The sequence below is a fragment of the Lissotriton helveticus genome, chromosome 3_1, assembly GCF_964261635.1.
Source record: "Lissotriton helveticus chromosome 3_1, aLisHel1.1, whole genome shotgun sequence".
Classification (NCBI taxonomy): Eukaryota; Metazoa; Chordata; class Amphibia; order Caudata; family Salamandridae; genus Lissotriton; species Lissotriton helveticus.
The window spans coordinates 211,652,117-211,673,872 of NC_136061.1; the positions used below are offsets into that span (position 1 = coordinate 211,652,117).

The 21,756-nt window shown below is 44.5% G+C and overlaps 1 protein-coding gene across 2 annotated transcripts in view; it reads right to left on the bottom strand.

The window, feature by feature from the left end:
• Positions 1-21,756, bottom strand: part of RAD51D (RAD51 paralog D) — a 151,975-nt gene that overhangs the window by 78,601 nt on the left and 51,618 nt on the right. For both annotated transcript variants that reach the window (XM_078679608.1, XM_078679609.1), the window contains exons 5-8: positions 19,539-19,620; positions 18,762-18,896; positions 6,400-6,495; positions 3,733-3,823 (exon numbers count right to left, since the gene is read on the bottom strand). In XM_078679608.1, coding sequence (XP_078535734.1) covers positions 3,733-3,823; positions 6,400-6,495; positions 18,762-18,896; positions 19,539-19,620 — 404 coding nt within the window. The remainder of the gene's footprint in view (positions 1-3,732; positions 3,824-6,399; positions 6,496-18,761; positions 18,897-19,538; positions 19,621-21,756) is intronic.

The following is a 21,756-nucleotide window of genomic DNA, read 5'->3' on the forward strand; positions in this document are numbered from 1 at the left end:
AGTCCAGGGAGGACCTGGCTTGGCAGTTCGGGCTGGACTGTTCCCATGGGGCACATGGTCAAGACTGATTTGCATATGGCTGTGTTCAAACTGGAATGGCACGGCGAGCAAAAAAAATGATAGATTTAGGCCCAGATCTCTGTACTGGGGTGAATGTATGACATTGTTCTGCATTCTGTCCATCAACTGTTGTTTTTGTATTTGTTTGCTTAGCAATAACTGGAGGGGATGACAGCCGTCTGTAGGAAGGTAGATCCCTGACTATGGTTGCCCCCAACTTTTTGCCTGGTGTTTTGCTGGTTTTCTGACTTAGTTGACCTGGGGCCCTGCTATTCAGGACCCCAGGCCCACTGCTCTCTCTGTTAAAATGGATTCCATGTACCCTAGGTACATATCTGATTGGATACTGAGTCACCTTATTAGTCCCTGTACAGTATACCTTAGGTATCCAGGGCATAGGTGTACCCAGGGCCTACCAGGGGCTGAAGCATGTATTATGCCACCCCTGGCTGGCCATCCAAAACTGACACAACTGGCTGCTTGACAGCTGGGGCAAGGTGGTGTAATCACCCTTTGCTTTAGATATAGTATACCTATATCTAAACCTAAAATGGGCACACAGATTTCCTATCAGTCACTCCTATGGCAGGCCTTAACAATCCTGAAGGCAGAGTGCTTGGAATCGTGTGAGATGGTGCTCTGGCATGAGCTGAGCCTGTCTGCGGCTTTCGGGATCTATCCCTTAGCCGTTTCCATGATAGCGTCAGACCATATACTTTTAAGTGCCTTATAATCCTCGCGGTTATGGTAACTTTGGTCTGACAATATCTAAACATGTCGTGTAAGGTGTCATACGCTTTGGAATACCACCCCCTTGCCAGTTCTGGCGACGGGGGTAGCATTCCACCCCTCTAGAGGGAGAAGACATGTTGGTAGCCTGTAACCCCGGTTAAAGTTGGACATAGCCTCAGCTCCACAAAATGGATGCTGCCACCGAGACACAAGTCTGACCTCCTGCTGCTGGGAGTCCTTCCAGCGAGGAGTGCTTGGACAAAGGGTTTCCTGTCAGGGGCGGTGCCAGCACCATCCCAGACAGGGTTTTGTGTATCCCAGGTAGGCAGGGCTATAGAGGAAGGTGACTGCAAGTGGCACCCCGGTGCTCACTGTGCATATGCCGGCTCAAACCAGTTCCTGGGGCACACCAGCCCCTGAGCTGGGGAGAGACCGGACAAAGGAGAGGGGTGTAACCACCCCCCTCCTAGTCCCACCCATAGGGCAGGACTTAGTCGCGTGCCAGCCCCTTTTCTCAGGATAAAGGTAGGAGCAGGCCCCTTCCAAATTAGATCATCTTTGAATCCTGAAACTACTTTCTACGAAAGGAACTCAAGACTTCTTCCTAAGATTTCTCCCTTGTGACTAAGGAGTAGTCACCCTGCAGCAGCAGGCACCAACCAAGCATCGCGGTTTGCTGTAAGTCTCTCCTCCGGATCAAGACTGCCCAGCTCGACGAGAACCGGCTTCCCTGGCACCTCTGACCTCTACCTGCATCATCAGCCCAGCTGAGATTCGTGGGTGTGACGAGACCTCGAGGGACCGGCCATCTTCAAGACTGCACGACGCTTGCCCATCACGACCACCGAGGGATCCTTGAGTGAGTGCTTTGGGGTTTGAGAAGCCCCAACCCTGAGCAGCTCCAGCACCGAAGTCCAGCCCTCCAGCATCCACGAGATCTGCGTGGGGCCCTTCTGCTCTTTGCTGCTCACCGCGTTGTCCAGGACACTTGCCCGTTGGCTAGTGGCCCTTCTGACGACGAACCACGACGACAACACCGCTGGTCTGGTTGCTCCAGACTGGCCCTTGCTCCCCTCCAACAGAGGAGCACCCCGGATCCTCCTGGTCCACTCCAGACGCCATTTTGAGTCCACCGCGTGGGCTTGCATTTGCCAAGACTTGTTGCCCCAATCCTGGGTCCAGCGACGTCGACAGCAGATACCACCGTGGGACAGCTCGCACCTCCATCCTGGTCGCCGACAACGCCTCCTGGTCCGAGAGACTGCAGAGCCCAGCGCCGCCCACTCACCTGGTCGAGGTGACTTCGCCCGGTGCCATCCTGGTACCCACCTGGCTAGTGATTCAGAACTTGGTCCCCTCTGCTTACAGGTCTTCATCTTCATCGATCCAGGCTTGGATCACATCGAACTTCATCACTGGTCGCCTGCCAGCAACTTCTTCTTTCAGGCTCCATAGACTGCAACGAGGATTCCCGACGTCTTTTCAGACCTATGCAGCCGCAGCCCCTGGGCTAGGTAACCTGAGCATTTCGGTGCTCCAGCATAGCTTAACTATCTAAGTGCCCAGATCCTTTTTCGTTTCAGCTCTACATAGTCGGATTCGTCCGATAACACTAACTTTGCATTTACTAGCCTCCATAGACTTTGTTCCGCATCCCGCGTGAGAGTGCACACTCTGCACCCGATCTCCCTAGGCCTCCTGCTAGTAATCTAAAGGTTCAGTAGTCTAGTCCTAGCGATCCCAAAGCCTCTGAGAATAGTTACTTACCTGCTAGTAATTCGCATTCCACTTTTGTAGTATATGGTTTCTCGTGCCCCTCGGGCATTTGTGTAAATTGTGCGACTTTCAGTATTTTCTTAAGAGTTTTGTGTTGTGCTTAGCTCCCTGACTCATAAAGAGTTCAGGGTAGTACTGTTATAAATAAATATACTTTTATTTTCATAACAACTTGTGTGGTGTCCTTTCACTTGGTGGTCAAAGGGTAAATGTGGTGGTAAACAGCTGGCTTAACACGCCCTCTAGAGTTTAGCCTAAAGACTGCTCTTGTCCATGCTACTAGGATAGCTGGTCTATTAGGTTGACTTACAACCAATCATCAATAAGGGTCGTTTGGAATGATACATAGTGATCACTAGAATAGGCCAACTTCTCACACCGTCCACAAGAGCATTCGTATGCCACTGATATAGAGATACATATGTACACGTACTATTGTGCTCCACTGGCTCCCTATCCAGAAAAGAGGACAATTCAAGATGCTGATACACACATACAAGGCCCTCCACGATAAAGGACCATCAAACATCTTCCAAAAAACCCTAGATACCAGTGCTTTGCCTCCCTCGCCTTTGCTCACACTCTCCCATCCGCCAACGCAACAGCGGAGGAAGTTCCTTCTACCTCGCTGCCAAGTCCTGTAATGACCTTTGTCTGCACTTCCGAACATCAGCCTCTCTCCCAGAATTCAGAAAGGGACTCAAAACCTGCCTCTTCGACCGTTCCTATCAAGAACCCATCGCCTGGATACCCTAGCAGGTGATTAGCAGCACTATACAAATCCAAGTTGATTGAATGATTGGTTTGGATTCACCAGAGGCAAAAGAGGCCACAACTGAGCATCCCATAATAGGGCGCTAGCTTTGGCCAGGATATAGGCTACCTACAGTTGAGTGGAGGCTTCCGTAATGTGGTCTTTTTTTCCTTTTTGTAATGCTTCAGTAATACTCACAAAATAAAAAGCACCGAACACGTCCAAAACGTTCATTGCAAATGAATAAAAACATTTTTTTTAATGTAAATCCAAGCAACTACCACACAACTGCTGCAACACCTAAAATGTATTCCGCCAAATCATTACCTTTTTAGTAGTTAGCAGCCTTGAGATTGCTGGCTCACTGACCCAGTCCACTCAAAACCCAACAAGTGCAGTCCATTACTCACCATCTGATTGTTTGCCCCCCAACAGCGGGTAAACCACAGCACAGACTGAATCGACAATCACAATCTTCACTGGCCCCAAGGAGCTAGCCACCTGCAAAACACACTAGATTAGGAATCGGTGACACACACTCACTGACATTAAAATCAGACATCAACATAGCAATACCTGTTTTTAAAGAACAGCCTAACCCATTCGAAACAGAGCACAGTGACGCACAGTAGGCTTTGGTTCAATATACACTCAGGGCAATATTCTGTGGCTGTGTCCTGTACCAAACAAGCTCCACAACCTATTAGAGACTTTTCTTCCAGTTTGAAGACATATACACTGCTATAAATCTATACCAATATAGCAATACTGTGTTAAAAGCAACAATTTTGAAATGAAAAACACAGTTAGGTAACCATAGAAATATAATGTCCAATAGCAAAGTTAAATGCCTGTCGATCCAGACTTCCCTTCAATAATTGCTAATATTCATGTGGGAGCTAGCTTTTTAATTTGAAAGGTTTCAAGTCTCCTGAGCCGGAGTATCCAAACAGACTTGGACTGCATGCATGTCCTGTACGGTCAAAGAGATATGGATAACTTTCCCAGACAATCCATGTTACTCACACGTCCTGAAGGTGGTGTTGGACTAAGGTTCAACTGGGGGCACCATCTGCCATTTGTACCCAGCTCCAAAGGCAGGCAGACATCCACCCACGACAATCAGGATGGAGACCTTGAGGCCACCCTCTCAGATGTAGAGTGGAGACGTGCTAGAGCACAGGTGCAATAAGTGGCTAGCATGCTAGATTTAAGTTGACATCATTTTATAACCTGCATAGGGCTTATCTGATGCCGCAGTGACTACACAGGGTCTACCTAACGTGTTTAGGTGGGTGTATGAGGTGCTGTGGGACTCCAGCCAACTTCTGTCGCGTCAAGTGGACGTGCCATGTGGTGAGACCCCTTTGGGAGGAGATACTGTGGGAGGTGCAATGGGTAATGGGAGTTAGAGCTGAATTGACGATACACCATAGCCTATTAGGACTACTGCTACTCCCTAAAGAAGGTAGGAAGATGGGGTAGATGTGCCCAACTGGGACTGGTGCTGGCCAGGTCGCGAATAGCTATTCACTGGGCCAGCCCGATACCACCAACGTGGGGTAAATGGAGAACTGATTTAATGGAGTAGGCAGTAGCTGAAGAATGTAGGCCTCGTAAAATCCACACAGATGACAATGCAGAGAGGGACCTGGAGATATGGGGCGCTATGGAAGACCACCTGGGAGAGGACAGAGAAACGGTGGTTGTGGAATCCACCCCAGGCTCACGAAATGATTTGGCAGAGGCTCCTTTGACGACGGTGGGGAACCAAGACGGGGTCTAGCGTAGCCTCATGGCTCCTCACGCCCCCCAGTGGAAGTCCGATGGACGCTGCAGTGGGGTGGATATAGGGTGTGTATGAGAAGTGTGACTGATGAATAATGCAGCACTGTTTCCGTCTCCTGCCCTGTGCCCACAGTGGACCATTGATCAGTAGCTTTCTAGTTATTACGTCCACGTGCACACATGTCATCCCCCTGCCCCTCTGGGCCAATCCCAGGTAGGAATACATTTCTTGTAATGGAAACCCCCGAGAGATAGGGGACTACTGTGCTGCGGAACTATTTAAATGTTTATATGTTATGATCAGTCTACCCAGGAAGTTTTTTGTGTTGTACAGATTGCACATTTACAATGTGAATAAAGAAATATATATATATATATATATTTTTAAATCTTCCTCTCTGCATTTTATGACACTACAGGCACCTTTCTTTATGGATCGCTATGGCATCCCCTAATCAAGTGCGACAAAAGTAAATGAAAAGGCGAGCAGATTTGTCTTGGTCCTTTGCACACATATTTGGAGGGTGGTGGCATGTGAACAGCTCACGTATAAAACTTCAATTATGACATTTTAGTTTGTGGAGTTATGAGAGAACAGTGATGGGATTAGTAACAAAACAGATTAGTCCCAAATATTTCGGTGCCATAGAACAAGCCAAAAATAGTATACTATAGACATTTGCAAACAATGTTGGGTCTCTAACCACTTTCAATTACGGTGAGAAGTTCTAATATTTAGGTCACAGTTATGGTTTATGTTAGTCACAGTTGCTCACAAAATTAGCCAATATCAGATGCGTAATACATTTTGTATGGGGTAATGGTTAAAATCGTGCTCTTCATAAAAAATATTTGCTTTGCTTATTCACACGACATTGAATATTAGACACTAAACAAAGAAAACCACTAAACCAAGAAACAACTAAATCCCACTGCTGCAGGTGTTTTTAAACACTGAATGTGTAAACTCAATGACCTTGCCTGTTTCTAAAGTAATTAACCTATTTTAGAGACAGGTGCTTGCAGAATATGTCTATGACCCCAAGAAGAGGATGTTGAAAAAACATTCTGTTAACCTCACTATGTGTGCAAGATCTTTATATTATTTAGACATTTCTATAGGCCTGGCTTCTCCATCAGTATAATCCCTTATCAGAGGGAAAGCAGCGCAGATTCAAATCACCTCACATTGTTTGAGGGCCATAATGCTAAGGATGTATACTTTTTATGGCATGGTTGAAAAGTGGGAGAAAAAAAGGGACAGTGAGTGAAAGGAAGATAGAATATACCTGCTGGGAAAGGCTCCAGCGCAAGTCCTGCAATGCATCCAGCATCTTGTATATGTCGAAAACCCGTACAACTTCAATTCTCTGCATTGCTTCTTCCTGAAACAAAGAGAAAAGATGGAGTATGCTGTCCCATCAGCCGAATGCAAAGAGATAAAAACAGAACTTGTAATAGAGTTGCGCAAGTAACTGGCAATTGGCCATGATAGTTTGGGGGAGAAACTGTGCAGCAGCCATAAATGCTCAGCACTCACCTAGGAGAAACTTGAAGACACCATGTCAACGTAGCCATTACTTTACACTGGGGGGGAATGCTCCATTAAGTTCAGCCACCAACCATCTCTTACTCACACAGAGAGAAACAGGCAAGAGGATGCAAGCTCTCTTTTCAACAATCACTCTCTCATCTCAGAGCTAAGGGGTACAGTCACCAAGAGCACAAATATACGCTACTTTACTATTCCATACTTCAATTTCTGAAATATCTGGGTAAGCCTATTCAATACATTCATGAATATTTTTGATTAAGCCACCTTTCAATGAGCTTCTAAAGTGAAGCAATTTTTAAGGGGACATTTTCAATGAGCTACTTTGATAAGTGATTATCACATAATACACATAGTGACAACATTCAGAAATGGAATGTGCTTGGTTTAAGTTTCTGACCAAGGGAAATTGTATGTGATAGTCTGGGAGAGTAAGCAGTACGATAAAATAAAAACACAAAGGGGCACATTAGGATGGGGGGCGGACTTTGTCCGCCCGCCACCCTAACGGAGAACGGGACCGCCCACCATAAGGGCTGGGGCCCCGTAGGGGGAATTAGGATTGCCCGCCACAGTGGCGGGCACATCCTACATGTTTAGCATTGTGGCGGGCGGTGCACTGTGCACCGCCCGCCACAATGCTAAACATTTCTGAACGCATTTGCATATGCAAAACGGCAGGCATCGCATATGCAAATGTGGGGGGGTACCATAGGTACCCCCCCTGTGATCCCCCACCTCTGCCATCACCTGGGGGCCCCGCAGGGGGCCCCCACAGCACACACCGCCTGCCTTTCCGTGGCGGCATTGCCACCGCGGAAAGGCCCCTTACACCCGCCATTGTAATATGGCTGACGGTGTCCATTGGACACCGCCACCATATTATTCCCTTTCCGGTAAAGCGGCCGACGGTCTTTCCGTCTGCCGCGCTCCCCCCGCCATCCAAATACGGCGGGGGGGAATCCGGGCATAGGTGTCGGGCGGATTGCCTCTGCCAGGCCGGCGGTGGCTATCGCCAGCCTGGTGGAGGCAATAGGCCCGACATCATAATGGGCCCCAAAGTCTGCAAACAGGATGAAAACCCCGTATGAGGTCAGCAAAGCAATTATCACATAATACATATAGTGACAACATTCAGAAATGGAATGTGCTTGGTTTAAGTTTCTGACCAAGGGAAAGTGTATGTGATAGTCTGGGAGAGTAAGCAGTACGATAAAATAAAAACACAAAGGGGCACATTAGGATGGCGGGCGGACTTTGTCCGCCCGCCACCCTAACGGAGAACGGGACCGCCCGCCATAAGGGCGGGGGTCCCGTAGGGGGAATTAGGATGTGCCCGCCACAGTGGCGGGCACATCCTACATGTTTAGCATTGTGGCGGGTGGTGCACTCTGCACCGCCCGCCACAATGCTAAACATTTCTGAACGCATTTGCATATGCAACACGGCAGGCACTGCGCGGTGTTTGCCGCTTTGCATATGCAAATGTGGGGGGGTACCATAGGTACCCCCCCTGTGGTCCCCCATCTCTGCCATCACCTGGGGGCCCCGCAGGGGGCCCCCACAGCACACACCGCCTGCCTTTCCGTGGCGGCATTGCCAACGCGGAAAGGCCCCTTACACCCACCATTGTAATATGGCTGACAGTGTCCAATGGACACCGCCACCATATCAAACACCATATCAAACAGGCGACCGCGGCGGGAAAGCGGCGGACGGTCTTTCCGTCCGCCGCGCTCCCCCCCGCCATCCAAATACGGCGGGGAGGGGGGAATCCGGGCATAGGTGTCGGGCGGATTGCCTCTGCCAGGCCGGCGGTGGCTACCGCCAGCCTGGTGGAGGCAATCCGCCCGACATCATAATGGGCCCCAAAGTCTGCCAACAGGATGAAAATCCCGTATGAGGTCAGCAAAGCAAATGAGTAGCCCAGTAGCTCACTATAATAATAGAACTCATTACAACAGACAATACGTGCACAGAAGCTATACACTAACTCTCCTTTGATGCCAACTGCCACCTGCAGGCATGATGGCACACTGGAGGTCTTTGCTGCCCTTAGAGAAGCAGTGTCTTTTTCTCTTACATAGCTGCAACCTATAGGGCTACATTACCTTGTCCTTGCTTTGCATCCACTTTAAAAAATAAAAAAAAAAGGTTTGCAAAGAATAGTTTTGAAATGTCTCTTTTCTCCCTTTTATTGACGTTTTCAAGGTCTTATATATGGTGGCTCAGCATCAAAACTAAATTAATGAAACTAACAGTATAGCTGTTTTTAAGCTGCTAAATTATACATGTGTGTCACATATACTTACTGGCCTTTCCAAAGTAAGGCAAAGATGTTACACCAAATGTGACTTTTGGGAAAAGTGCTGTGGACGGGACTATTTACTGCTTATGATTATCAATGGAGAATAATGAAAATCATTATAATGGAAAATACGTGTACACAGTCTGTAAACTAACTCTCCTTTCATACCAACATGAAACCTAATCAAATGGTGCTCATTTTAATCAATTAATTTGTGTACTGGCAGGAACACTGCTGCTGCGCTTTTGTTACAAGGGGCCGACTTTGCAACACTGCTGCAAAAACGGCCCCCACCGTTCCAACCTACTGGGGAAAGCCCGGTGCCTGCTACGGCCAGTCTGGCCCTGCTCAACGCCCTCCAACTAAACTACCCAAACCCCACCAACGACATAACTTCAATCACTGGATCACCAATACACTGGCACCCCTGAGAAAAAAACAAAAAAAAACCTAAAAGACCCAACAAACAAGCTAGCTGGTACCATGCTGACCTCAGAAAATCCAAGAGAGTTTGAAAACAACTCAAATGGAAATGGAGAAGGACTCGAGGAATCACTGCAAGAAGTACCTACAAGGCTTTCCTTAAATACTATCACCATAAGGTGCCACAAAGTGAAAGAGACCAAGAAAAAGGACATGACCCTGAGAATCAAATCTAGCTCCAAAAACAGCAAGAACTGTTCACCATCGTCAAGGAAGTGACCAACCCAAAAGTCACAATCAACACCATTACCTCTACACAAGAACCCTGAAACAACCTCTCCGACTTCTTCCACGAAACAAATTCACCCTTGCCCCCACCATATCTACAAGGTGGGAAGAGCCACGATCAGCGCAGAACTCACTTCCATCATCAGCACCTACTTCAAGACAGACACCTTCCCAGATAGCTGGAAACACGTCAGTCACTAACCTCATCAAAAAACCTCAGCCTTGATATTCTTCCATCCAATGCAAAATTACTTGACTTGTTTATTGCTCTTGCTTTCAAAGTTATTCTGTCTTGTTGGAAAGATAACTCCACACTATCTGTTCACACTTGGTGGAATTTCATATGTGATGAACATCGAATTGCCATTGCCTCCTCTTCCTCTTCTATACCCTTGAAAATTAAATCTGATCTTCTCTGGCTTCCCCTATCTAACTATTTATCTTCTCTTTCCTCCGTCTAATTCTTGTACCCTCTTCTCTTTCTTTCTACCTTTCCCTTCTCTTCTCTTCCTACTTCTCTCTTTCCTTTCTAGCTTTCTTTTCTAATTTCCGTTCTCCCTTCCCCCCTCTCATTCCTAAATGTTTTCTTCTTCATAGTCATTTTATATCATCTTTATTACCTTATTTGATTGATATATGTGACTTGTTATAATTATCTTGTATGTTCTTAAAATAAAATAAAAATTTCTTAAAATGAAAAAAAAAAAAACCTCAGCCTACCACAAAGTGCTCAGCAACGAACAACCCATCTCGCTGCTCCCCTTGCCAGTCAGAGTCCTTGAGATGATCGCCAACAGACAACTCTCTGGCAACCTTGATCACCACAAACTCAAGGATGACTCACAATCAGGATTCTGAAATAACAACAGCACAGAAACAGAACTTATCGCCGCGGACAGTGGACAGACCGCCTCCCTCATCCCTCCTCGACCTCTCCGCTGCCTTCAACACCGTCTTCCACCAAACACTTGGCGCCAGGCTACACACAGCAGGAATATAAGGACCAGCTCTCAAATGGATAGCCTCCTTCCTCTACAGAAGAACTCAACAAGTCCGGCTCACACCGTGCACATAAAAACCCAAGGACCTAATCTGCGGAATCCCAAAGGAATCATCACTCAGCCCCACACTTTTCAACATGTACAAGACTCCTCTGGCAAACATCATATCCAACGGAATCAACATCATCTCCGATGCGGACAACACCCGGGTCATTTTGTTTCCCTCTCAGATAACCATCCCCACCAAGACAAACTTCAAACAATGCATGACCAACATGACCAATTGGAGGAAAGAAAACTGCCTCAAGCTCAACACCAATAAAATGTAAGTGCTGATTTTTGGGAATAGGAGCTCACCTTTAGGACTCCACCTGATGGCCTGCCAAACCTGGACCCACACTCACCCCAACCAACCAAGCTAGGAACCTTGGCCTCATCTCAGACAATAACCTCACCATGAAGTTCCAGGTCAACGCCGTCATCTCCTCATGCTTCCAAATACATCGCGTGTCACGTGAAATCTTCAAGTGGCGCCGGACACCAGGCGTACCACCGTGCAGGCCCTAATCACAAACAGACTGAACTACAGCAACACATTCTACCCCGACATACCCACCCATCTTTTTCATAGACTTCAAAGGATGTATGACATTACAACGCATGCTTTTACATCGCATGCCTTTACAACACTGTTTTTACAACGCATGCCTTTACAACGCATAGTGCTTTGGGGCGCTGGATAGTGAATAGTTTAATTTACTATTCCAACTCCAGTCCCCGTGGATAGTAGGGAAGGTGTTGGATAGTAAATTAAACCTATTCCCTATCCTAGAGCGCCCCCCAGCGCAATGCGTTGTAATGGTTTGCGTTGTAAAAGTTGTGTCGTAAAGGCACTGCGTGGTAAAAGTTGCGTTGTAAAGGATGTTTCCCACTTCAAACCATCCAAAACTCTGCATCCAGACTTGTCCTGGACCTCCCGCGCCAAATCCACACTACTCCTCAGAGAGCTCCACTGGCTCCCCATCCAGAAGCGCAGCCAGTTCAAATTTCTCACACACGCATTCAAGTCACAACACAACATGGGATCCACATACCTCAATCACTGGCTTCACTTACACTAACCCCTGAGACAACTTCGCTCAGCAGCACTCTCACTCACACACACACACCCCACATCCACAGAAGCAGAACAGGAGGTCGATCATTCTACTAATCCTCCAAAACCTGGAACAGCCTCCACCAACACACCAGGGCCTCTTCCTCACTCCTTGAAGTGCTCAAGAAGCTGAACACCTGGCTTTTCAATTAGTCTTCTTGCAGGACCATTGAGATTGCCTGTATGCAGGCTCAGCCTCACCACATGCCTAAACTCACCTATTCAGCGCCTGGATAGCCTCACGGGTGACTAGCAATGTTCTACAAATCCACCTTACAGTAAACTCTCACAGAAGTCAGTAATTTGACAAAAACTCTCAGGTACATTTTGGGGAACATCCACGCTCTTTTAAAACAACACTGTTTTTTTCTAACAGAACATTAATTGCACGTTCTGGGATTATTCATCTACTGTATTTGGGATATTTTGGATCCTCAGGCTTTGTATACAGGTTGCACTGTAGACCAAACACCATGTAAGGAGGGAAAATTATCAAAAGAACAATAAACCTTTTCTTTAAAAAGGTGTCCTTCCCCTTATGTGCTGTCCCCGGATAAGCCAGTGGAGACACAAGACTTAAAGCTGCCCACGTATGACAATCGTCCTTTATTCTCTGCTCCAATTTGACATCTACGGACAGGAGGATGACTATTATTGGTAGGGCAAGAAGTTAAGTCATGACCCATTCCATATAAAGCTACAGGCATTCCGATATTCCCAATACAGGCACTGTACATACTTGAAGGCTCCCACCGTTACAAGGCAAATGCAGGTTGGTACAGATGCCCCACAGTTCTTTATTCAGATATGGAATGGCCCCAAACTACGACTTCCTGAGGGGCAGCCGCTGGTGTAGGAAAGTGGAAACCGGGAAAAGAGCCCATGATGAGATGAGAGATAAACGTCAACCACCTGTCTTGGCAAACAAAGAGCAGGGACTTCTCTTTGAAGTGGACAGGGTCTCCCAGAAGGAAGAGAGGCCTCCTTCCAATCAGAACCCAGCAGACTACAGGAAGGCCGGGCTTCCATCCAAGACAACCAATACCTTACCAAACCTGATCAGGCACGAGGGTGGCGGTTGAAGGCTCTCCTTATATAATTCCACCAGTCTTGGTCCCCAATGAAGAATTGCTGGAGGGGAAACAGCCTTTACAACAATGTTTTTACCACATTGTGCCTTTACCAGGAATTTTTTAGAATGCATGTTTTAACCATTTGTATGTTTTTATAATGCATGCTTTTACCAAGCATTTAAGGTAGGTTAGGAGTGTGAGGGGTCTCTTCCCACAAATACATTGTTTTTATATATATAAACAATGCATGGTAATGGCGTACCTTGTAAAAGCATATGCGTTGTAAAAAAATGCAGGCTCAAAAATGTGTGGTTACGGCATGCTATGTATTTCCCTGCATTGTTCTGTCGTACAGCCTAATTGGAGACCGGAACTGAATCAAAAATTCCCTTATTTCTATCCCCAGGCGAGTGGGATGGATAACAGGGCTGAGGAAAGAATAAAAGGGTGACCACAACATTGTCCAACCGCCCCTATTTCTCCTTCAAGGTTTCTATATCTAGTGAGGTTAGTAGACCCTGTGGTGACCCAAAGTGGAAGATGGAAAGGTAATGTAATATCTGTCACTCTGAGGTAACTGTATTAGAGAAGTGAGGGAATAAGGATATGTCTGAATGCTTTTGATGTGACTACCAGGACGTACAATAACAAGAGACAAGCAGAAGGTCATATCCTACTTACAAAGGAACAAGATGAAAGAACTAACTCTAATAGTTTGGACTAGGAAAAAATATAAATACTTCCAGGTGAAACCCAAATATATACTTCCTGGTGGGCTTACAATGAAATGCTATACTTTTTAGCATAACTGACTGTTGTCGTCCCAGCGTAATTACACTTTCGATAATGGATGCATATTAGGAGGAACTTATCTTCTTCATGTCTAACCTAGGACTCTGTGTGTGTCCCTGGATGTGTTGTGTGGAAAGCAGAGTGCTATCATGTACGAAAAATCCACACCCACCTTCTGACATTTCCCTTTTGGCCTGTTCCTTTCTTCTACACTGGATTGAATAAGAGGAGGGATGGGAAGGTGTTATATTTCATATTGGTACCTTGATATAGAGCGATGGAACATCGTACACTTTTCCTACATCATCTCACGTCATTTCATATGATAGAGCCTTATAAGGACATAACTCCAAATAAGGCGAGACTGCCTTGTATGGACAGAACGCCTTATAAGGACTGTAGCCTTTTATGGACTAAACCTTTTACCTAGTTCCATGCCGAAGCGGGGTTTTTCCCAATCGATACTGCTAAGACGTCATCCTTAGCACATATGAATAATCTAGGAGTACACTCTCCAGGAGGTACACTTCACCTCTCCCATCAACGCACAAGGTTTAATCTCCAACGTCATCCTAATACTGAACAATGGGAAACATATGCACATAGACTGTTTAAATACAGCACCTCTTGCTATCGGAAAGCAGGAGGGAACTGAGACTTCAAGGCAGACACACTGACCAGAGACACTGCAGCTCCGGCATTCAATTACTCCAGCTGACAGTGGTCTGACGATCCCTTGCGGGGTGTCCAGCTCAAGTCCAGGATGAAGTCCCACACTTTCACTATTCAGGTATGGGGGTTCGCCTAAATCCTAGTGGGATTCTTGGCTCTTAGGCTCTTCCGCACCTACTCATGCTAGGTACACTTGAGTACTTCTAGTCAGGCATCTTAGGAGTACGCACTTATTTTATAAATGCATTTTATAATCATGTATGTGTTCATGACTATTGCAAAATGGTAGAACAACACTATTTCTTTTTATTCACTGTACTGCTGGTTCTATATCTCTGCTACTGTATTACAGTTGTAGCAGTGCACTTATTTTACATGAGAAGAACACCTGTACAATAAATTCTTATTGTAAACATGCTCAACTGTTTCTTCTGTGTATCTCTCCGAGAACAAAACAAGCAAGCACGAGTGACTGGATGAAAAGTAGTATGTTGTTCCCACGAGTCTGAGGTTATGTTCTGAGGTTGCAAGAAACTAATCTCTCTGATAACAGGAGATTCTAGTGGCTCTGCGAGCTAGCTAATGCGAATATATAGGCTGACATATTCGGTGGGGGTGTACAGAGTCAGTTTGCCACCAAGCCCACAGTATATGTTATCCTTAAACAGCGAAGGTCCTGCATGAAAGGGTACTATCGGAACTACACTACAAAGTAAGCTGGGTAGAGGAGAGGTGTGTTGTGTGAAATTTAGGATGCTGCATGAGCCACTAGTTAGGCACACATTTGTGTTTCAAGTTGGGCACGAACTTTGAACTTGGAAAAACAAAGTGCCCCCACATCAAGAGCTTTGTGACCTATCTTCAAGATCCATAGAAAAGATGAATTCCTGCTTTATCTCTTAAGAGCTTATTTACTCCAAGTAAGAGTGTCAGAAAGTTTAGAAACCATGAAGGACTATGCTTATATGCTGTCAGGACACCACTTGAAATACTATTTGCTTGTGACATCTGTTTTGCTCTGTAGGTGATAAATTATTATACTTCCACGGTTAAATCGGTGTTCAATCCACTGGTTGACCGTAAAGTGAGTATCATTACACTGAGTAATAGTAATATCTGTTATTTGCACCACGTCGAAACGGCAGCAGTCGTTTGTGAAGCACAACATAAGTAATATTAAGTGTGGGTACGTGGTGGGCTGAACTTCTTCTCCTCTCCCTAATTACAGGGCTGCAAGTGAGATTGCTAGTGAGGTGAAGTTTTGCCCTGCCAAAATGGTTGGGTGATGTAGTGTGCTCCATTCCTACAGCCTCAGTGGTAGCTGAAGCCAGACTGTATACTCATCTAGATAGAAAGGCGTTCCATATGCATTTATCAAGTGAAAAGAGGGCATCAGAAGGAAAGTTTCAAAGCCCATACGCTTCGATGAAATCTGAAAGAAATAATTTAGTGAAATTAGAAGCCGTAGGAGTACCTGTACTGTCTCATCCAAAGCATAATTTAGGTCAGTAAGTTTAGCTGAGATGAACACCTCACTAACGTAACAGCAAAAGACAGGGTCATTTATACACTGGTGGACAGTCATCTATTTAAAGAATGACCTGGACAGGTATCCACCTTGTCCAGGATTCGACTGGCATAGCCAACAGAGGCTGCTCTAATTTTACCACAATGCTTCCCTGACTTTACATATGGTAGGGGAACAGAAAGATAAGAAGTACCGCCGATTTATGGCAATGCCCCCATTCTGCCAAATTCAACGAGGCCCTTAGTCTAGAATACCTGTTACGACAAGTTTTTTGATGGCAGATGAATATATATAAGGTATGGTTCTTTCAGTAATGATAGCACAGGAAGTGGCAAGAGGAAACAGTATTTTCTTGTTAGGTTTAAGTACCTCCAAGTACAAATGGATTATGCCATGCAGCAATTCAATTAAAATCCTTGCTCAAGAGGTGTCATTAGCTTGCGTTCAGATGTTTCATTCTAGTAGTATGTTGAAGGAAGCAAAGAGATGTGACAAATTAAATAGATTTTAGAGAAGAGACTATCGCAGAAAGAACTCTTCCAGAAGAGAACTGAATAGTAAATTGTGGCACAGTTGACCAATACCCAGCGTCTGAATGGTCACAACTTGTTTGATCTGATGTTCTGCAAGTGTCTAATTCATTATTGTACATTATCCACAACTGCATAACAGTCCTAAAGAGTTATGTAACCATATCCTCTCATTCCTTCTTCTCAAATAATAGTTGCAGTTTTCCGAATAAGTCAAACTGCACGTCTTTTAGCCAAATGGCCTATAACAGTACAATTTGTGCATTCTGAAATCACTAACACCAAATGCCACCACCTAACATAAGGATACATCATCCTCCCAACAAGAGACCCCTATGTAGGGCTCTGACATGCTTGTAGAGGTAGGGAAACTCCAGGCATTCTATGGTTGGGACTCCATTGGGATGAGTAAATTGTGTGGTTTATGAACATTACCTTGTATTTCCTTCAGAGGAGTACGGGCTGGCAAATTTGGAAGTCTACAAATACCTACAAGACACACCCTGCTAGCCCAAATAGCAAAAGAAACGGTTATTGGAAATTCCTCTCTAATGGATAGACTCCTCACTGAGCCCTTCCTTAGGGAAACAACCATTACTTTGCAGTCATTACCATGCACTACCTTTACAACGTGGGTGTTACAGCGCATGCCACGACAACGCAGGCATTACAACGCATGTCACTACAACGCATGCCATTCATTACATACCATTATAACGCATGCAAATACAATGCATTATAGGGTATGTAATGGATTTTTTAAAGTTTTAGGGTGGATATGGGTTTGGGGGTACATGGGAATAGTAAATCCAACACTTACCCTACTGTTGCACTCACTGGAGTGGGAATAGTAATTTTTACCCCTACACTATCCAACACTTAGACTACTGTTGCGCTCACTGGAGTGGGAATAGTAATTTTACCCCTACACTATCCAAAACTTATCCCACCGTTGCTCTAAAAGTATTTTGCATTGTAATGGTATCCGTTGTAATGGAATGTGTTGTAATGGAATGCGTTGTAAATGTAGTTTCTAAAAATGTGTTGCGATGGCATGCTTTGTAAAATCATGCGTTCTAATGGATGCTGCGATGTAAAAACTGCGTTGTAAAAGCAATAGTTGTAAATGTTTGTGTTTTAACGAGTCCTATTCCCTCCTTCAGAGGGATATCTTGCTGACAAACAGGAAACTCATTAATAATTCCAATTCCCTAGTGCCATTGAGGATGGACTCCATACCCCTTGTAGATCCTATAGTACCACAGCTGCACCATGAAAGATGGCGAAGGTAGATACGGATATCTGTGCGAGAGGTTGTGGCCAGAAAGGCACTTTCTTCTTTGGTCGTGTCCAGTACTGTTGCCCTTCTGGGAGGAGGGTCGGGTGTTCTTGGGGCGAGTCACTGGTATACAAGTATACAAATCACCTAGGTTAACCATTCTTAATATTTGGAGTGAGGGGGACCATCAAAACATACAAACCTGTTTCTCACCACAAGCCTAATGGTAGTGAAGAGAAACGAAGCCATGAAATGGGGAGTTGCTTCCCCACAAGACTTGTCCAGTTGGAAGGACAATAAGGATTAGTGGATGCTAGCAGAAAAACAAGTCTAATAAAGGGACTAACATATGGCAGTTCTAGCAGTATTTCTGGGGGACTTTGTGAACAGTGTAAATATTCATATTCCATGTTGTGGTCATATTAATTGACCCCAGAGACATATGAATATTTAGGTGGCAGATGTGAGAATGTACCTATGCTCCACGCATGGTGAGATATGTAATACTTTGTTGTCACGAGGGAACCCTGTACTTGCAGCAGTAATTATAATTACTCTGTGTTGAAAATGTATAAAAAGTGCTTATAAAAAATAAAAATAAAAGAGACAGCATCCTAGAGGCAGCTAAACAACCTGTCAAAGAGAAAGGGAGGGCAGTAGGCACCACTGCAGCAGCATTGAGTAAGTAACTTAATATGGTATTTAATTGGAATCAAACATTTACTGTGAATAACCTATACCATTAAGTTGTCAAAAAAACACACCAGTGATAATAAATATCTGATAACAAAGTAAAACAGATAGTGTCCTCAGAATCGCATACTAAAAAAACTGGACAGTGTGAAAGGCATAAAAGAAATAGCAGTGTCCTGTTTGCCTTCTCAACAAATTAGATCACTAATGTGGCTATGATGTGACCTTTTTAATTGAAGTGGTCATGAAAATAAGACTGTAGAGACTCATTTATGCACTGCAGGCCCCAGATGAAAAGTGGATGCCCAATTTTACCAACTGTGAACTCTCCCAAACCTTCAAGCTACTGTCCTCACCTGCTCCTCTTCATCCTCCGTCTGAGATTTTACCAGCTCCAATAGGCGGCAGGCTGTTAGTCCACCAGTGGAGTCAACAAACAGCACGCTCTGTTTCAGGCTGTGCGCCGCAGTAATGGCCACACTAAGACACACCTGAGTAAATAGGAAAAGTATTGATCACCACCAAGTCTAAATAAAGTCTGCAGATGACTTACACAATAGTACAGTCATTTATTAAACTTAGGTTCACTTGCATTCAAGTCTTTTACACATGAGTTTTTCATGCTACCATTGGCTATTTCCCTAGGTGGCCTACCACATCCTGGTATCTGTCATAATTCAATCATACAGGCAGGTTTCTATGAAGCTTCCCCTGCACTCTAGAGTGAAAACCTTGCAGATAAAATGAAATTATTGTAAAACTAAACAATTATTTAAAAGAATGATTCAAAATTGTCTTTTTGAATAATTAAATTGTGTAGAGGGGTTTCAGTTCTGCTGGTGAACAAGTGAAAGATACTAGGTATCTCCACAGGCTGAAGGTAGTCTGATTCTCAGCACAGTCAGAGCACCACCTATGGGCTCCACTGCAAAGGCTTTGAACCAGCATACACAAGAAAATAAAAATGGGTGCAAAGAGGCTTTAAAGCAACTGTACATAAAGGGAATATCAAGGCCCCAACATTTCAGGTCAGAGGATAAACAGGAACTAAACTAAGGAGGGGGGATAAAAGGAGGTGGTGCAAAGCAGCTCTGAGGCAATTAATGGTTTACCCTTTTACTACGGACACTTACCTGAGTCTTACCAGTGCTTGCTGCTCCAGTTATCTCCGTCACCTCCCCAGTGTACAGACCAGAATCCAACAGCTTATCTAGACTAGGAACAGGGTAGTAATATGTGGAAAGATGAGTTATATTGAAAATGAACGCAAACATGTGAGCCTTATGCAGCATGAAAAGGTTGCTGAATGGCAACATCATTCAGTAAGGTCAGCTTTTCCTGTTGCAGAAAAATGTTACTTACCTGTAACAACAGCTCTCCAGTCAAAATATCATCTCTAGATTAAAATACTCAGAACATCCACCACGCTGCCAGGAGGAACATCTAAGAACGCATTATAAAATGGAAGTCTTGTGATAACAGATGCAGCATCTTTCTTAAGCCCCATGACATGGTTTCAAAATAGCATACCAACATGGATCGAATGTGAATGTAGATTTGGTTGCCTGTGAATCTATAGAAGATACCTCCAGCAGCATTTCCTGCAACATCATTGTCCATAGATTCACATTCCCAGAGCACCAATGAACATCCAGAGAAAGGGGCGCTAAAGAGCACTGAACTTTCACTAAAACAGGTTTGAGAATGGTGTGGGAATTCGCACCACACAGACATTTTAAAAGCGGATAATGTTACAGAATGTTTGAAACACTACAACTTTATACACATTTCAGTAAGAGAGAATATATACCTAGCAATGCTGCAGTTGCAGCCTTACATCTTATGGTGAGCACTGGCGGTAACCAAGCAAGGGCAGTTGGCCAACTAGAACAGTAATGGATGCATGCAACTATTATTTTGAGGTTCCTTTGTTCAGAAAACATTTCTTTCGACACCAGACCTATAGAATATCTTATCTAGTCCAATTCTTTGGCCTTACTCAAGCAAAAACAAAGGTTGCCTTCAGCATAAAAAAAGCAAACACTAGTTAATAGGAGCTGTAGAATGTAGAACGAAGACAGGCTGACAGTAAATTGCTAAACATCAGGGACAGTTAAAAGCGTTCCACCAAACAACTTCTTCCACTTAAAAATATCACCAATGGAAATTAAGAATCTCACCAACACTTCCAGATGAGGTAATAAAAACCAAATCTGATCCCCAGGCACAAACGTGTTTATTATACTGTGTATTCATATGTTCATTCACTTACAATGAGGTCCCGTTATCGAGTCAGCACATTATCAAGTGAATTATGGACATCTGTATTCAAACCCTAAAGAAATGTACGCATTGCTACAACATTCCAAAATTATACTTTCCAACATTTCCCTTGTGATAGGCCATGAATATAATTTAAAAAAGCTATCAAACAAAAATAGTGTAGACAAGAATTAGAAACCATTGATGGGATATACTAACCTAACCATTGAATATTGATTATTAGAAAGTTGCCAGTTTTTTTGGGGAGTTTTGTAAATCTTACAGTGGAATGATACCGAGACAAACAGAAGCCACAAGGGAGTTCTTAAGGAGGAAAGCTGAATGATAACGCATACCTTGCACACAAGGCGGAGGACAAGCCCCTAGAAGTCAATAAAAAAAGTAGTAACCTGGTAAACATTTTCACATCTGTGACTAAGCACCCTATTAAAATATAATTTGAGAGATGCACATATTATTTTCTGCACTTCCAAAAACATGTTATGAACTCCGTCCTTGTGTACGAAGAACAAGTTGCATGATTTGTTGAAATCTTCATGAGGTACCGATGGGTTGAGCCCTTTGATTAGTAGGAGCAGGTAAAGGCAGAAGTGGTAATTGTGTTTACATAGGCTACTAGATTTAAATTAGTACTGATGGTAAATCTATAGGAATTGGTGATGTGTGAAGAGATTTTAATTGCTCAAGCCAGACTTGGACATCCAAATTAGAACTATAAATTATATTTGCTTAGGTAGCATACAGCTGACTCCAGTATGAGAAGCCGCCAGGTCGACATACCGCCAGACTCGTAATTGGGCTCTAAGTTATCACTCCTTATTAGATAAATAAATAAGAGTATTGGGCTATCTCTTTTGGAATGCGGACTTTTTACCGTACATGCTACTTGCTATGCCCCATTTCCATGTATACGCTGCTCGGAACGCCACTGCTGGCAAATGCAATGAGACATATTTACCTATGCGTCAGGTTTCCATCAAGACTTGTGCTTGTTCAATGGTACTTATTATTATTATTATTAATTAAATTTATAACGCGCACAGCTACCCTTAGCAGGGTTTCCCGGCG